This window comes from Diabrotica undecimpunctata, chromosome 4, assembly GCF_040954645.1.
Source record: "Diabrotica undecimpunctata isolate CICGRU chromosome 4, icDiaUnde3, whole genome shotgun sequence".
Classification (NCBI taxonomy): domain Eukaryota; kingdom Metazoa; phylum Arthropoda; class Insecta; order Coleoptera; family Chrysomelidae; genus Diabrotica; species Diabrotica undecimpunctata.
The window spans coordinates 70712116-70729893 of record NC_092806.1 but is presented as its reverse complement, the minus strand read 5'-3'; the positions used below and the strand labels follow the sequence as shown (position 1 = coordinate 70729893).

The 17778-nt window shown below is 34.1% G+C and overlaps 1 protein-coding gene across 1 annotated transcript in view; it reads right to left on the bottom strand.

Moving 5' to 3' along the window:
- PAN2 (PAN2-PAN3 deadenylation complex catalytic subunit PAN2) overlaps window positions 1–17778 on the bottom strand; it is a 101519-nt gene that overhangs the window by 56659 nt on the left and 27082 nt on the right. The window contains exons 8-9 of the mRNA XM_072529703.1: window positions 15161–15257; window positions 10899–11135 (exon numbers count right to left, since the gene is read on the bottom strand). Coding sequence (XP_072385804.1) covers window positions 10899–11135; window positions 15161–15257 — 334 coding nt within the window. The remainder of the gene's footprint in view (window positions 1–10898; window positions 11136–15160; window positions 15258–17778) is intronic.

The following is a 17778-nucleotide window of genomic DNA, read 5'->3' as shown; positions in this document are numbered from 1 at the left end:
GTCTTCTTATCTTTCCAAGTGTAATTATCAAGGTCGTGCCGCGAAGCGACCCACCTAACCTAATAAATTAACCATCGCTCAACCATCGCTAACTTTACTCAAGAGACGAAAAGACGCTTTACTCCCATGTTATCCATATGTAAGGTGTTACGTGTTGACTTTAAAACGTGACGTTTTTGACGTGATTCGTGACGTTTTGATGTGACGCGTGATGTCTTCACGTAAAATGTACCGTTTATACTTTAATTTTCAAAAGTATTTTACGTAACATTTATGGCTCTAACCTAACATACGTGGCATTTCTGGATCTAACTTAACCTATTGTGAACGTTGCGTTCTGGTCTAACCTAGTGTATTATTGCAAAACGTGACATGTGACAAAAATATCTCCGAAAGCGTGAAATTTGACGTGAAACGTGACGCATGTGACGTAAAACGTGATGCATGAAATCGATCCAATAACTGCGAAGATGTGGCATTATGTCATTTTTGCTGGAGGCCTATGTCTAGCGGCGAACGTAACAGGCACATGTCTATCAGTGGACGTTACCATAATGACATACGTGATTGTATGACATCTCAAACGTCAAAATCGATTCAAGGGTCATAAAACGTGCCCTAACGAACTCCTAGCCTAACCTAACGTGATCTGACGTAGACTTAACGATATAAAACGTGATGTTTGATCTGACATTCGACCTAACCTAACGTCTCTGATGGTGTTCTGATAGTTGTCAGATAGTATCTGATAGTGTTCAGATAGTGGTCAGATAGCCTCTGATGGTGTTTGGATAGTACTCTGATAGTCTCAGATGATGTTCAGGCTGACAATGAGAACACTGATAGCTACGGCAAATGTGTACCAAAAGACCTATGTCCTGGTTAAATAATCTAAGACAATGGAATAGATGCAAACAATGTATATTTTTTAGAATTTTTATTTTCTACTTATAATAATTACAAATGTTGATTTTCACCAAATTACAATTATCATTCTACATATTCATTTAACAAATAGCCGGTCCATTTTCCTGTGGAGATTGCTAAAGCTATAAAAATTGGTTATGTTTTCCTGTAAATGGACTTTTAAGTCTCAGCTTATCTTTTACGGACGTGAACCCGTGGCGCACGTAACGTGACGTGAAGATGTGACGCACGTGAAAACGTGACGTGAACACGTGTCCCACGTAACGTGACGTGTGATACGTGACGTGAACTTTATCAATTATATTTAATGAGTAATTTGTGGCTACCCTCGTAGATAATTACACTTGGAAAGATAAGAAGACGAATGACTAACAAAGAGAATAATTTTTGATCAATTTCATGCTTTAACTTCTAAATTTTTGCAATTATATTTTATGAGTAATTTGTGACTAACCTCGTATATAATAAAACTTGGAAATCTAACTATATCATAAAATATGCTAACGAGAACTCTGACGTCACCGGATGCATCTGCATCCTTTAATCATTTCTCACGGTGGCGTTTCCCTGTCGCAGGAAACATATGCAATTTTATATATAGATACAAGGTTATTCGAGCCTGCACACGCTAGTAAAATATATTTTAAAATCAGTTTTAGTTTGACTGCGGATGGATAAACAACGTTTAAATTTTTGTGTATTCAGTGTGTGAGTTTTTATTAAACCGTGGTGAGTTTATATTTATTTTAGAGAATATTATTTGTTTTATTGTTTTTTATTTATTAATTAGATCTTTTTTATTTATAATTATTGAATTTTAGTAGTTGTTTGTTCGGATTTCCTTTAAAAGCATGCGTTTAGTTGAGAATAGAAATATTTCTCTACTATTCTTGCTTCTTTTGTTTAAATTTATATAGCTTACAGATAGTAATAGGGCTTATCCCGGTTATCCAGTAATTTAGGCGACATTTATACTTTATATGTTTCTTACAATCATAACTATTTTAGTTTTAAATACTTTTTTTATTATGATTCTGGTTATTTCCGACGATCTCTGTCTCTGTATTTGTTATTTTTTTTTTTCTATATTATCCTCTGTACTGGTCTACTAGCATACTGATACTGTCATTTTAAAATTCTTTAGACTCTGGCCTTTTTTTATTTTTTAATTAGATCTTTTTTAGTTACAATTATTGCTGTTTTAGTAGTTGTGTATTCAGATTTCCTTTAAAAATATGTGTTTAGTTGCGAATAGAAATATTTTTCTACTATTCTTGCGTCTTTTGTTTAAATTTTTATAGTTTAGAGATAGTATTAGGGCTTATCACGTAAGAATAAGTGTGTTAAATCTAATTTTATATTTTATACTATTAGCCAGTAATTTAGGTGACATTTATACTTTATACGTTTCTAAGAATCATAACTATTTTAGTTATGAATACTTTTTTATTGTGATTCTGCTTATTTCCGACGAGCTCTGTTTTTGTTATTTTTTTTTCTATATTATCCTCTGTAAACACTCAGTATTGAGCGTCTTTTGTGTTTTAACATAAATTTCACACTGTACTGGTCTTCTAGCATACTGATACTGACATTTTCTTTAGAATCGGGCCATGATTTACTGATAAAACGTGAGAACTTGCTGGTATTATAGCAGTTATCAAGTATGTTTGTGCTAAAAGTGGTGGGGTAGTCAAGATTTTTGACTGTTGGAGGAGTGGGACCTTGATGGTATTATTCAAAGTTATCGAGATTCTTAGTGCTGAACACGTGAGGTAATCATGATTTTCAGATATTCATATCAAAATTTTCTTTGGTGACGATATCTATGGCAATTGTTGACAACTACCTGATTAATATGTTATGCTATGCCTTTCTCTTTTAAACAAACTTAAAATGGAAAGCCTGTATATTATGCTTATTGTGTAGGTATTTATTGTACTTGTATTGGCATTGTGCATTTGAGGAGCCTTTTATAATACCATTCAGTTTTCCGTCCGACTAAAGTTTACCTTATACGTTGCATTATGGTATTTTCTTCATTCTGTTTCAGATATTCCTAGCGTACAGACGTGTGCTTTGGTGAGTTTAAATCTGTGCTCTGGTGAGTGATAAATTTTGAAAATTTTGATTTCTTTGAATATTTTGACTTTTTTGATATAACGTTTTTTGGAAAAAATTTTATTTCTTAATCTATTTTTGAATATTTGCTTGTTTTGTTTAAACATGATTGCTAAACTTATTCAGCTAATTGCATCCATCTTGGGGTTGATTAGAAATGATTATCAGGAAGATAATGTTAAGAAAGGGCTGACTGAGTGTAGGAAAGCGTGTAAAAAGATACGAGATTCGATGAGATATGCCAAGACGATGGGTGAGAAGCAGCATTTAGAAGCTCAGATGAGGCATGTGAAAACGTTGAGAAACCATCTGAAGGCCGAACAAAAGAAGGGGGCTGGACTTACACCTATGAAGGAGACTGCTAAGCATAGAGTACAATGGGATGATTCCTTATCAGCGTTCAACTCAAGAATTCGAACTGGAGTCATCTCAAACCTCAAACACAAAGACCCCAGCAGTTTCCTAGTAGATTGCAAGGCGCTATTCAAACGTAGGATTCAAAACGCGCTAAAGAAGGATGAGGTAGTTAAAGTTAATACTGCTTTTGGGGGAGAATTCGAGATAGCTAGCGGAGAGAAAATCCTAAAAGACACTAAATATTTTACCACATCAAACTCTCCAATATACAAAGACACAAATCTTGACGAATGGTTTGAAAACCATGTGTCTGAACCCCTCAGCAAAAAGCTAGAGGAATTCCAAGAGAGAGATAGTGGCTGGGCACTAAAGGCTGTTGTTAACCTGGGGGTAAACATTAACAAATACACGCCACAACTTGGTTCCTCTTATATTGAACTTCCTCCTCAAATAAAGAGAAAGGAAGCATGCGTTAACGTCAAAAATGATGATGAGGCATGCTTTGCGTGGTCTGTCATATCAGCGTTGAATCCTGTCGATAAAGATCCTCAAAGAGTGTCTAAATATCCGCACTACTCGCAAGTGTTGAAGTTGAAGGGAATACAGTGGCCAATGACGATGAGGCAGATTCCTAATTTTGAAAAACAGAATGACATTTCAATTAATGTATACGTTTTGAAAAAAGACAAAGGAGATTTTACGACCCTCCCTACATTTCTAACTAAAAACAAGAAGGATAAACATGTGAATTTGCTTTTAATTCAAGATAAATATGATGATACCGAAGGTCCTATTAGATACCATTACGTTTGGATAAAAAGTTTGTCCCGCCTCCTCTCCAAGCAGCTTAGTAAACGTAAAGTAGCCAAATATTTCTGCGATGCCTGCCTCCATTACTTTCGAACACAAGAAAAGTTAAATATTCATAAGGCATGCTGCAGCGGCCGATCAGATCTTATATGTGATAGATGCCTACAACCGTTTTCATCATCTACTCAGCTAGAAGCTCACACAGTAGATTGCCTAAGAATTAATGAAACAGCCATTAAAATGCCCGAGGAAAGCAATAAAATGTTGAAATTTAAGAATTTTCGTAATAAGATTAAAGCCCCCTTCGCCGTGTACGCGGATCTCGAGAGTGCTTTGAAACGTACAGGAGATCCTAAAAAACCTCAAGAGCATATTCCTGTAGCAGTTGGTTATTTCTTTAAATGCTCGTATGATGACACTTTGTCGTTTTATGACTCATATCGAGGAAAGGATTGCATGAATTGGTTCGCAGATAAACTTAATCAGCTTGCTGAGGATGTTTCTACGGTGTTTATGTGCCCATATGATATAAATATGACAACTCAGCAAGAGAGCGATTTCCATGCAGCCACTCATTGCCATATCTGCGAGCAACGCTTCTCTCCTGAAGATAAGAAAGTACGAGACCATGACCACCTCACTCCAGAAAATAATTACAGAGGTGCAGCTCATGAAGGGTGTAACATTAATTACAAAGATGCTCATACTATCCCAGTGATATTTCATAACCTTAGCGGATATGACGCCCACTTCATTGTTAATGATATTGCTACACACATCAAAGGTCCCGTAGATCTTCTTCCTATTACTAAGGAAAAATACATTTCTTTTACAAAACATTGATGATGCTCGAATTAAATTCCGTTTTATCGACAGTTTTCGATTTATGTCTTATTCTCTTGATAAATTAGCTTCTTACCTCCCCGAGTTTCCTAATCTCAAGTCCCAATATACTTCGCTTCCTGAGGAGAATTTCCATCTTCTAACTAAAAAAGGTATCATGCCATATGATTATATTGATTCATTTAATAAATTTGCTGAAACGTCTCTACCTCCTATTGAGTCTTTTTACAATAAACTTGAGGATAAACCATGTCCTCGTCGACATTATCGTCGCGCTCAAGAAGTCTGGTCGTCATTCAATTGTGCTACTCTCGGGGATTATGTCGATTTATATATGAAAACCGACATTCTTCTTCTTGTAGATATCTTTGAGCGATTCCGATCCAGCTCTCTTCGAACTTATAATCTTGACCCTGCTCACTATTATACTTTACCTGGTTTTACGTGGGATGCAATGCTTAAATATACAGGTCAAGAACTGGAGCTTTTAACCGATCCTGACATGCATTTGTTTGTTGAACGTGGTATTCGTGGTGGTCTTAGTCAAGTTTGCTCTAAAAGACGTGTGAAAGCTAACAATCCATACATCAACAACTTTGACCCATCTAAACCAAAAACGTTCCTTATGTATTTTGATGTTAATAATCAGTATGGTTGGGCCATGTCTCAATATCTTCCATATGGGGGTTTCGAGTGGGTCGATGCCAATATTGATGTCCTTTCCATTGCCGACGATGCTTCTGAAGGGTACATTCTCGAGGTTGATCTGGCGTACCCTCAACATCTTCATGATCGTCATAAAGATATCCCGTTTTGTCCAGAGTCTTTAAATTCTAAGACTATGCTTCCTCCTACACGTCCGCGAGAGCAGACTAAATTAATGGCTACCCTACAAGATAAAGAAAGATATGTAATACATTATAGAGCACTCAAACAGGCGCTTGCAAATGGATTGATCCTGAAAAAGATACATAGAGTATTGAAATTCAAACAGGCTCCATGGTTAAAGCCATATATCGATCTTAATACAAATCTCCGGAAGGCAGCGAAAAATGAGTTTGAAAAGGATCTTTTTAAGCTTATGAATAATGCAGTGTTCGGGAAGACTATGGAATCAGTGCGCAAGCGCGTTGATATAAAGTTGCTTACTTTGTGGGAGGGTCGTTACGGAGCTGAAGCTAGAATAAGTAGCCCATTGTTTAAGAATGCAACGATTTTTAGTGAAAACTTGGTAGCTGTTGAGATGTGTAGAAGTGAAATATGGTTAGATAAACCAATCTATATCGGAATGTGTATTTTAGACTTGGCTAAAACGACAATCTATGATTTTCAATATGGATACTTAGCTAGTAGGTTCGGTGAAAACTTTACAACTTGCTATACTGATACCGATAGTGTAATCGTGGAAATACGTGAACAAGACCCATATGATGCTATGAAAGACGATTGCTATAAATATTTTGATACCTCAGACTATCGTAAAGACAATATTTATGGTATCCCTCAGGTTAACAAGAAGGTGTTGGGTATGATGAAAGATGAGAATGAAGGCCAAATAATGACTGACTACATAGGGCTCCGATCTAAATTGTATACAACAAAAGTAGTTATCACAGAAGATAAGATCGAAGAAAAGAGGAGGAAGTTGAAAGAGGAAGAATATGAGGATGATGAGATTGATGCAATTATTAAAATTTATGGTGTGACAAAGAAGGCGAAGGGGGTAAAGAAATCTGTGGTGAACACGAAAATTACGTTTGAGGACTATGTAGAGTGTTTGGATAACTTAAAAAAGGTGTATGCTTCACAGAATCTAATACGCTCAGATAAGCACCATGTTTATACCATAACACAAAGCAAGATTGCGCTAAGCCCCAATGATGATAAAAGACATCACCTTCCGGAGTCATATGATACACTTCCGTGGGGGCATTATTTAATTGATTCTAAGATGGATGTTGATTAACGCAAAGTAATATATCTAATATATCAATAGTCATATTTTAACATTTATCCTTGATGATTGACTTTAAGATGGATGCAAATTGTATATTATCGTTTTTATAACGTGGTTTATTTATTACAACTTAAGATATATCTGATTCAGAATTTATTATTCATTATTTCACCATTTCATTTCGCTTTTCGTTTTTTATATTATATGATAATTGTAATAGATCTTAATTTTCTAAATATTATTTCTAAATCACGATACTTAAGATTAGCGCATTTAAAAAAGATGTTTAGATATGACCACTAAAAAGATATCATGGACCACTGGCAAATTAATGAACCGTTCTGGTTAACTCCAGAGCTGTGTTCGTGCAGCCTCCTAAGACAATCAATAACTTATTGGTCTTCCTCGATTTAGATTTAAGTCAATTCTTCGATAGCGTGTCCAAAACAGGAGTCGGAGAATTTCCTATTTTTAAAGATAACCTAGAGTTATTAGCCCCCAATAATTCATTTGAACGCTATACAACATAGTAACTAATGAATTTACACCAAAGTGTCGATGTCTTAACATAAAAGATGTCCATCAATAAAAGATGTCTTCTAAACCACGTTAAATTATGTGCTGATCTTAATAAGTTAAGTATAATTATTAAATAAATTATCATATTATGTAAATGACTTCATTCATACTAACTGTTTGTCCCATACTAACATAACCTCTCCCGGCGGTCGTGTAGTCGTACCTTCACGTTGGTGACTGCCGTTAAGAATAAATTTTTGTTTTTCAACAAATGTTTGTTTGAACCGAATTGACTACGTTCCTTTCATGGCATGCTTTTAATCATTTTTATACATGGCTCTATATTCGTTAACTTACTATCATTCCATTGCTTAGATACTAACAGCAGTTTATTACTTATTACATTTACCCATTACTTATTACATTTAAGCATTACTTATTGCTTGACTGTCCTTGCTAACATTTTTTATGTAGTATGTAAAAAATATAGTATGCAGCTCGTTACTTTTCATGCGTTACTGTGAAGATTATAGAGTGGATGAATGTTGGTTTGGTCATAGTGTAAGAATGGTAAACGTTCCCATTCGTTTTATTTCCAGCGAAAGCCGCTGCTGTATGTTATCTTCATTTGATACCTCATACGTAGTAATCGGGTTAATAGACCATAAGATACGTTATAGTGCCATTTTGGCATTGATTTTGTTGCTTGTTTTTCATCTCAATGTATTCGTTACCCCCTCCTCTTTCATTTGACGCCTTATACGATGCAATCGGACCAATAGACCCGAAGATACGTTATAGTGTCGTTTTGGCATTGATTTTGTTTCATGTTTTCATCTTGATGTATACATTATTCTCTCACCTTTCGTTTAACGCTTCATTCGTTGCAATCGGACCAATAGACCCTGAGAAACGTTATAGTGCCGTTTTGGCCTTGATTTTGTTGCTTGTTTTTCATCTTCATGTATTCATTACCCCCTCCTCTTTCATTTGACGCCTGATACGTTGTAATCGGACCAATAGATCCGGAGATACGTTATAGTGCCGTTTTGACTATGCCGCCATCTTTGTTTTTTCTCTCTATGTGTTCCCCGTTTCCTTCCTGCTCGTTTGACACCTCATACGTTGCAATCGGACCAATAGATCCGGAGATACGCTATAGTGCCGTTTTGACTATGCCGCCATGTTTTTTTTTCCCTCTACGTGTTACCCGTTTTCTTCCCGTTCGTTTGAGACTTCATACGTTGCAATCGGACCAATAGATCCGGAGATACGTTATAGTGCCGTTTTGACTATGCCGCCATCTTTGTTTTTTCCCTCTACATGTTCCCCGTCCCCTTCCCGTTCGTTTGACACCTCATACGTCGCGATCCGACGAGCGGTCGCGCCTCCACTTCGAAAAGCGTCAAAAATGACCAGAATGGACCTTGGATTTTCTTATGGAGATTTACATGGGAAAATGACCTGTTTTGCGCTCGAACCCCCCTAGCCCCTTTACTTTCGAGAACAGTTCTATTGGGTGAGCTGTAAAGATGGTGTAAGAAGATCGTGCCGGAAATATGAACTGTGTGCAACCAGTAATGGTCCAGTTGGTAAAAAGAGGGCACTCATCAAACAGTACAATATTGGTAGTCGTATGAAAAGAGTAGCAATCGACATTGCTGGTCCATTTACAGAAACGGCTGATGACAATAAATGTATCCTGGTAGCCACGGATTATTTTAAGACATGGATGAGGCCTATGCAATACCTAATCAAGAAGCTGCTACCGCTGCAAAATTACTTGTTAAAACTTTGAGTCAGTTCTCTTCCAAAACGTTTGTAAATTAATTGGTGCCAAACCTGCTTGATGTTAAGTCGTGAAATTCGTTTGCCATGCGACCTAGAGTTTCGCTGTAGACCTTCCAAAGAGCATGTTGCAGGTAAAAAATATGTCGACCGCCTGAAGTTAAGAAAGAATACCATCCATCAACTTGTTTAACAACACATCCGGATAGCCAGTGACAGAATGAAAGATAAATATATGATTCTCGATAAAAAGAGAATAAATGACGTAATATACTAAATTAAGAAGTTGCCAAACGATAAACCAAAAAGTATTCACATAAATCGTCTTGCACCTTATGCTGCTCAAATGAACCGGAAAAGGCAAGAACCGTTTAACATGAGATCAAATATGACCGAAGACCAATTTTTAATGAATTTATGTCAAATTACGCAGAAAGAAAGAGTGCTTGATTCGTGACCACAGAAGTTCAGCAGGATCTTTTGAATGTTCCTGAAAACGACTCCATAGCACACTGTGTTGCCCAAGATCTCGAGATGACTATTCGATAAGAAGTTCCGTTGCTTGGATGAGTTAAAAAATCAACAGCCTAAAGTTGGAAGAGTACTACGATTAGAAGATGATCCTCGATCGTTGCTGTATATGTGGTAACCAGGAAGACTTATGGCGGTTTTTCACCAAACGGACAGTTGAGTTTATAAAATAAAATATGGTTGAATGCTCGAATATATGAACTTTACTCAAATAAAACGCAGATATCGAGCACAGTTTTTTTATTAAAGTACTTGGGCAAAATTGAATAAAAAACTGTGCTCGATATCTGCCTTTTATTTGAGTTAAGTTGTGTTTTCTAGAACTCGAAAAACAAAACCAAAACACTTGTTTCCATTAAGCAAACTAAGCATGTTGTTCGAGCTTTTTTTTCGGTCCTTTTCTACTGATTGTCACGAGGAAGTCGAAGTACAATTTTTTCTTCAACAGCCAACCAAAATATTTAGACGAGAAGATTTTTTATTCTTAGTTATGTCTGATCGATACTGAATTCCTTGAAAAAGGGTTTATTTCTGCCATGCATAAACTCATTGCATTATAACCAAACCACTTGGGAGTAAAATTATGTCCTGCGTCAGATTTCTTAATTTTTTTACTTCACGTTGATATTGTGAAATTATGTTTTTAATATTTAGTATTTGACACATATTGGTCTTGATCTATTCAAGAAAGATGATCTCCTTACCATCCACCTTTCAAATGATTTTAGAGAGGAGTTGGTATCTACAACTCGGTTATCAGATTATTGCCGCTACTGGTGTACAATAACAAAAGAAAAGAGATTACTACCACGACTACTGTACAATATCGAAAAAAAGGTAATTTAGCTATACCGCTACTGCTGTTGTGGACTATTTTCACTTTAATTCGCTAATTTTTTGTATTGTTTTATAAGTTGGCTTAATTTTTACGTTTTTATATTATTGTTATCTAATATATTTAATGGGAATTAACAACAAAATAATACCATACAAATATAATGTATAACATATACGAGAACATAGTTAAAGTCAATAAAAACTTTACCTGCAGCATGCTGTTACAATATGAATTGGGAAGAGTGGCTTCAAGTCCAGAAAATCCTGTTTTGTTGTAATGATCGAATTGAAAATCATCAGTACCAAGCTTATTGTACTTGACATCAACTTTCCGATATCTTTTGGGAATAGCTATAAACGTTCCATTATCTTCGTTGTGTTTTGGACTTCGATTCAACTGAGCATAATTGTTGGAGATACCATTTTGAGCAAAATCGTAGGGTACCTAAAATATTATAATATAATTTATCTCAAACATTCTTTAAATGTTCATTTACCTACTCTGCGCAACCAAAAAATATTGTAACTGGTAAAAAAGTAGAATCATGTTTTGCTATTATAGTCTTTTAAAGATAAATCTAATAGTAACCATCGGCCGGGCGCGTTGTAGCAATTTGCTTTAAAATCATTTTACATAATGGCGGCCACTTAACCCTTTCTAAGAACTGGAACATTATAATATCAACTATGAACAGATGTGCTCAATCAATGCAAAAATTTGTATTGATTGTATTGATATGAACCTAGATACAAATAAGTTGTAGAAATGTGATGTTCATAAATTTATATTGTGCAATAGTCTGTATTATCAAGCAATATTTATTAAAAGAATAAATATAGAATATATACTAAGATAGACATAACAATTTATTGGTAATATTACTAACGACCACCATTTATAAACCGGTAAACTGTTACCATTTCTTACAATGCAATATTTGAAATAATTCAATGCCAGAATGATACTCCCAATATATGAATGATACACTTAGATCAGGGAACTAACGATTTTCCCATGACACTCGTTGATACAATTACCTAACAACTGTTTTTGATAAATTTGGTGATAACAATACGGAATAAACAAAAGATGCAAAAGATTAAACGTTATTTTTACTTATAAACAATATATAAACAATTTGAGATCGCTATTTGATTTTAAATACCAAAGGTGAAGACCGGTAAATTATATAGAAAAGTAACACAATTTTACTGAAAAAGCCTGGAAAATCCTTTAAAATGAGGGTTTGTAAAGTTATTTTTGTTAATTTGTTGCTTAATTAATACGAAAATAGCTTTAAAAGTCGACTTTTTTTAAATTAATAATTTTTCTAAAAATGCACAAAAAACTTTGATTTTTGAAAATACGGACAATATCATAAATATTCAGCTTTAAAAATTTCAAAAGTTTCACTTAATAGTTCTTGCAAAATTGAAATTGTTTATCCCAAAAGCTTTTATCTACGTTATTATGCGTAAACTATTCTCTCTATATGAATTCTGAAAGCACCAAATTAAACTAAAAAGCCTTATTTTTCATCAAATTACATAATTTGACGATTAACAAGTTTATGTTAAATATTGTAAAATGGGTTTGCAAAATTACTGTGATTTTAAACTTATAAACAATATAACTCGAAATCTCACTCAGACGATATAACATGTAAAAAGTTAATTTTTTTATTCGCCATGTTGTTACACGAATTAAAAATTAACCATAATGTCCTATGACCCTTAAAACCTCAATTCAACCTTTTTTTAATTCACTGGGGCTTTGTTAATAAACAATAAGAAATTTAAAAAGAACCATTTGATAGAATTTAAGTTTAAACAAAAAAAAATTTAAGAAAGATTCCTTTAAAAAATGAGCCATCCATGATGCCCAAAGATAAAAGGTTTAAAAGCAAAGCGATTTTGCTATTTCAAAAACTAAATTCATAAATTCCAATTTATAAAAGTCACAATATCTACGGTTCTTATTAACGAAAATTTGTTTTTTTTTTTTTAATTTGGGTTAGCTCGTGGCATAGATCATAAAAATGCATTTAGTTAATTTGTGAATTTTTTATTTAAACGAGTAATTTATTTAAGCAATTTAAAATAAATATTTATTTTGCAAAATTTATCTTATTAATATTAGTAAAAAGGGTTATTATGTAAATGATAAGCAAATGAAATATTTGTATAATATAGTTGTAAATCTTATCTTTTAACAATAAATTAATTTTTTAGTTGAAAATCAAATGTATATAATGTGTTAATTTTTCTTGAAATATGCTTATTATTTTTACATTTACTTTTTCTCAAATACATTACAAATATAGTTTACACAAATTATTTGTTATAAACTTTGTAAATAAAAATTATGGAATTAATCTGTATATATGTGTAATTAACACATTAGAATTTACATACTTAATTTTACTATTTTACTTAATAATTATACAAAGTTTGTATAATTAATTTGTTTAAAATATATATGTAATGTTTTTCGGTTAAGAAAAGTAATTGTAAACATAATACGCAAAATTCAGGGAAAATTAACACGTATAGATTTTATTTTCAAATAAAAAATTAATTTTTTGTAAAATTTATTGTTAAAAGACATTATTTATAACTATAATACATAAATCTTTAAGTTACCTACCATTTTATAACCTTTTCTGCTAATAATAATAAGAGGAAAATAAAATTTTGCAAAATAAATATTTGCTTTAAATTATTTAAACAAATTACTCGCTTAAATAAACAATTCACAAATTAACTAATTGAATTTTTGTAATCTGTGCAAACGAGCTACCCCAAATTAAAAAAAGCATCAATTTTCGTTTGATTAAAACCGGAAATATTACCACTTTTATAAATTTGAATCTATGAATTGTTTTCAAAAATTGTAAAATTGAGAAATAAAAAAGGGCTAACTCGGGTTCTAAGGGTCGTAGGATATGTGTAAAATGGCAACAATCTAATAAAAAAAATTAACTTCCTATGGTTACCAAAAATGTATAGTACCCATCCACTAAACCTGTACAAACTGGTACAGGGTTCCAGAAACCTTCCGAACAAATAAGCTCGACTTCTACCAAACTATCGAGCAGGCTGGATTCAGAAAACATTTTAGCACCACACACGTGCACGTCGTAAGAACACTAATAGAAAAATGTACAGAGGATAAAGTTTGAATTCAAATGGTGTTTATGGATTTCCAAAAAGCATTGAATCCATCGAATTATGATCTGTGCTAGAATCTCTAGAAAACGCACGTATAGATTCAAGATACAATAACGTAATTAAAAACATAATATGAAAATGTAACCATGCAAATAAAGCTCGACGAAAGCACAAAAACGAATCGCATAAAACAATAAAGGGGAGTGACGCAAGGGGAGTGAGTCAAGGAAACAACCATTTCTCCCAAACTATTCACCCTTGCTCTCGAAGACATTTTTAAGAAACTAGAATGGAACAAGGATTTAAACATCGAGGGATCAACTTAAACATTTGAGATTTGCAGATGAGATAAATAGCAGATAATACCCAAGACCTAAATTAAATGTTAGAACAATTAAATGAAGTTTCCGGAGCGGTGGCTTAAAAATGAACTACTTTAAAAAAATTATGAGCCAGGACCTAAAAGAAACCAGTACAGAAAAATATAATAATACACAACCATACCATGCAAAATGTTATAATAGTACCTGGACCTGGAAATAATGAAAAGGGCAATGGAACGGAACATGTTTGGAATATCACTAAGAGGCAAGATTAGAAACACCAAGATAAGGAATAGAACGAAGGTCAGGGATATTTTTGAAGAAGTTACAACTGTCGCTGAGTACCGTCGCTGAGTACCTGAGTACTGTGAAGTACATACTGTCGCTGAGCCTGTTACAGCTAGATATGCTGATAACAGGTAGACACGGAAAACCTAGAATAGAGGCCAAAGGGGACGACAACAAGCATGGGAAGACCTTAAAAGAGATGGGTAAATGTCATAAGGGCAGTGGAATGCAAACAGGATATTAGATTGGTGAAAGATAGAGGCATATGGAAGCAATTGGGAGAGACCTTCATTCAGGAATGGATGGAAAATGGTTGACGAAGAGAGAGGAATAGGTACCATGAATAAATGGACGATGTACAATAAGCCAATTGCCTGCGGTACAACCGGCGGGATTCCGAAACAAAAAAATTGCACAAATCATTTGCGGTTTCGACTTATCTATTGCTTTTACTTTAAGGGTATATTAGAACATTTTGCAATAGGCATAATGAAAACTGCCATATTTCAAATAAGAAATAAACTTTTATTGATTCGAACAACCAAACTTGTCATAAACTAAAACAAATATCACACTTCTTTCCAAAGAATTCGAAAAAATGTAAAATAATACTACTAAAACCTCGAAACAAACTCGAAATATAATCATATTAACAAAAATAAACTGGTTTTAATTTTTCTAGTCTCACTTGATTTCTCCTTGTTGTTTTTGGATTTGGTGAATATCCGATAGGACCTTGCATTTTCATCGACGAAAGGATTTCAGGGTCAATGCCTAATGGTTTTCTGCAACATAATAAAAAAAATCATTAACAAAAACATTAACGTATATTGTTTGTTGCAAAGCATGACAACTATAAACAAAGCAGCGTTGCCGAATTGAATATTTTGTGATTGCAAATAAAATGAATCAAACTTTTCTACGAATAAAAGTGAATCAGATATTAACTAGTATTTTTTTTTATTAAAATTAACGTGTCTCGACATCTATGGCCATTGACACGGGTACAAGAACGTCTGGAGTATTACATTATACATATAAGATTATTACATTATATAAGATAAATACAGTAAGTTACAAATAGTTATACATAGTTACATATAGTATTACAAACCTTGTTTTTTTTAACAAACAATGTTGCAATATTTGTTATATACGATGGTATAATATGCAATCTTTTAAAAAGTCAATTAGAGCACTGTACACATTAGGCGAACTAAGTATCTGTTTCAGGTTACCGGTTATATTATGCGTTAGTCTATATATTCTATAATAACTGCATTCAACGAGTAAGTGTACTACTGTAAGGCGGTGAGAATCACAATGTTCACAAGCAGGTGGATTTTCGGAAGTCATCAGGTATCCGTGAGTGATGCGAGTGTGTCCTATTCGGAGTCTTTGAATGATGAGTTTGTCCCTCCTAGTCATTGTAGGTATCTTGAATGAGTATACAATGGGATTGATTATGTACAGTTTTGTGTTTTGTCCATTCCAATAATTTTGCCATGTTTTACGAGTGTTTTGTTTTATGGTTGCTGCTAGATCTTGATGAAGTTGAATTTTTTCTAGGTTTAGGTCAGAACAACTTGCTTTTCTTGCTGCGATATCTGCAGATTCATTTCCAGTACCTACATGAGATGGGGTTCAAAGAATGGTTATTGATATTCCTCTGCTGTGGTTTTGATGACAGATATGTTGGATTTTTTGGACTATCGGATTTAGCGAGTATAGCTAGTATTTAAACTTACAGACTCTACCAAATTGATTTTTGTGCTATAAAAATATAGTGACTACCGAATCATCAGGTTGTTGAGCCATGTTTTAAAAATATTTCTTCGAATTTTGCACTCAGGGATATTAAAAAAAAAACTTAGTGACGTACCTAAAAGTACAACTTAGTGACGCAGTTTGTGTTCCGCAATAACTTTTGAACCAGAAAAGCACTATTTAGTATTTAGGTTATGGTACAGAGATGCAGAGATAACGGCCATCCAGTTTATATGCGTTTTATTGACATTGAGAAGGCCATTGATCGAATAAAACATACTGAAATAATAGCCATTCTTCAGCAGGTGTGAATTGACGATTAAGACCTACGTATCATTCAAAATCTTTACTGGTATTAGCCTGCAAACATCAGGATTGGCCATAATAATTCTGAAGAGCTTCAAATACGAAGAGGAGTAAGGCAGGGCTGCATTTTGTCCCCACTAATGTTTAACATATATTCGGAATTCGTTCTCAATAAAGCATTGGATAGTGTTCAATGTGGTATCAAAATTAATGGCATCTTCTTCTTCTTCTTAGGGTGCCTCTCCGTTCCGAACGTTGGCGATCATTCTGGCTATGATGACTTTGTTGGTTGCTATACGGAATAGTTGTGTTGAGGTCTTTTTATATTGTGCTCTCAGGTTAGCAAGACAGGATATTCTTCCTTGTCCTGGGGCCCTTTTTTGTTCAATTTTTCCTTGCAAAATGCATTGGAGTAGCTCATATCTGCCTTGATTTCTTATTATATGTCCCAAGTACTGCAGCTTAAGGCCCTTCACGATGCTGACCAAATCCGCGGTTGTGTTCATCCTCCGTAGTACTTCTTCATTGGTGACTTTGTCTGTCCATTGTATTTTCAGGATTCTTCTATATAACCATAGCTCAAAAGCCTGAAGTTTTGATAGAGTTTCTGTCTTCAATGTCCACGTTTCTACTCCATATAGAACCACTGAGTACACGTAATATTTAATGGCATCAATATTGATAATTTGAGGTACGCGGATGGCACGGTGTTAATTGCAAATAGTTAGGAAGATCTTCAACATCTGATTGATAGGATTACCACGACGTGCGATGAATATCGACTGAAGTTAAACACCACAAAGACAAAAGTAATGGTTGTCAGTAAAACGCCAATACAACCAGAATACAACAGCTTTTGGAGAACAACTGGAGAGAACTAACAGTACCACTTATTTGGGTTGTAATCTAAATGAGAACTGGGACGTGAGCAAAGAAATTAGAATACGTATAGAGATGGCCAGAACTGCATTTTTTAAGATGAAGAAAATCTTATGTGAAACAATATTACTTTAACCCTGAAAATTAGATAGTAAGATGTGTTTTCTATTCTTTTATATGGTGTCGAAAGTTAGACTTTAACAGATACACTTCTATGAAAACTTGAAGTCTTTGAAATCTGAGTGTATCAGAGAATTCTGCGAATAAGCTGGGTAGATAAAGCTCATAACGAGGTTGTTTTGCAGCGGATGGGAAAAGTTACGGAAGTGGTCATAACAGTCAAAAATCGCAAAC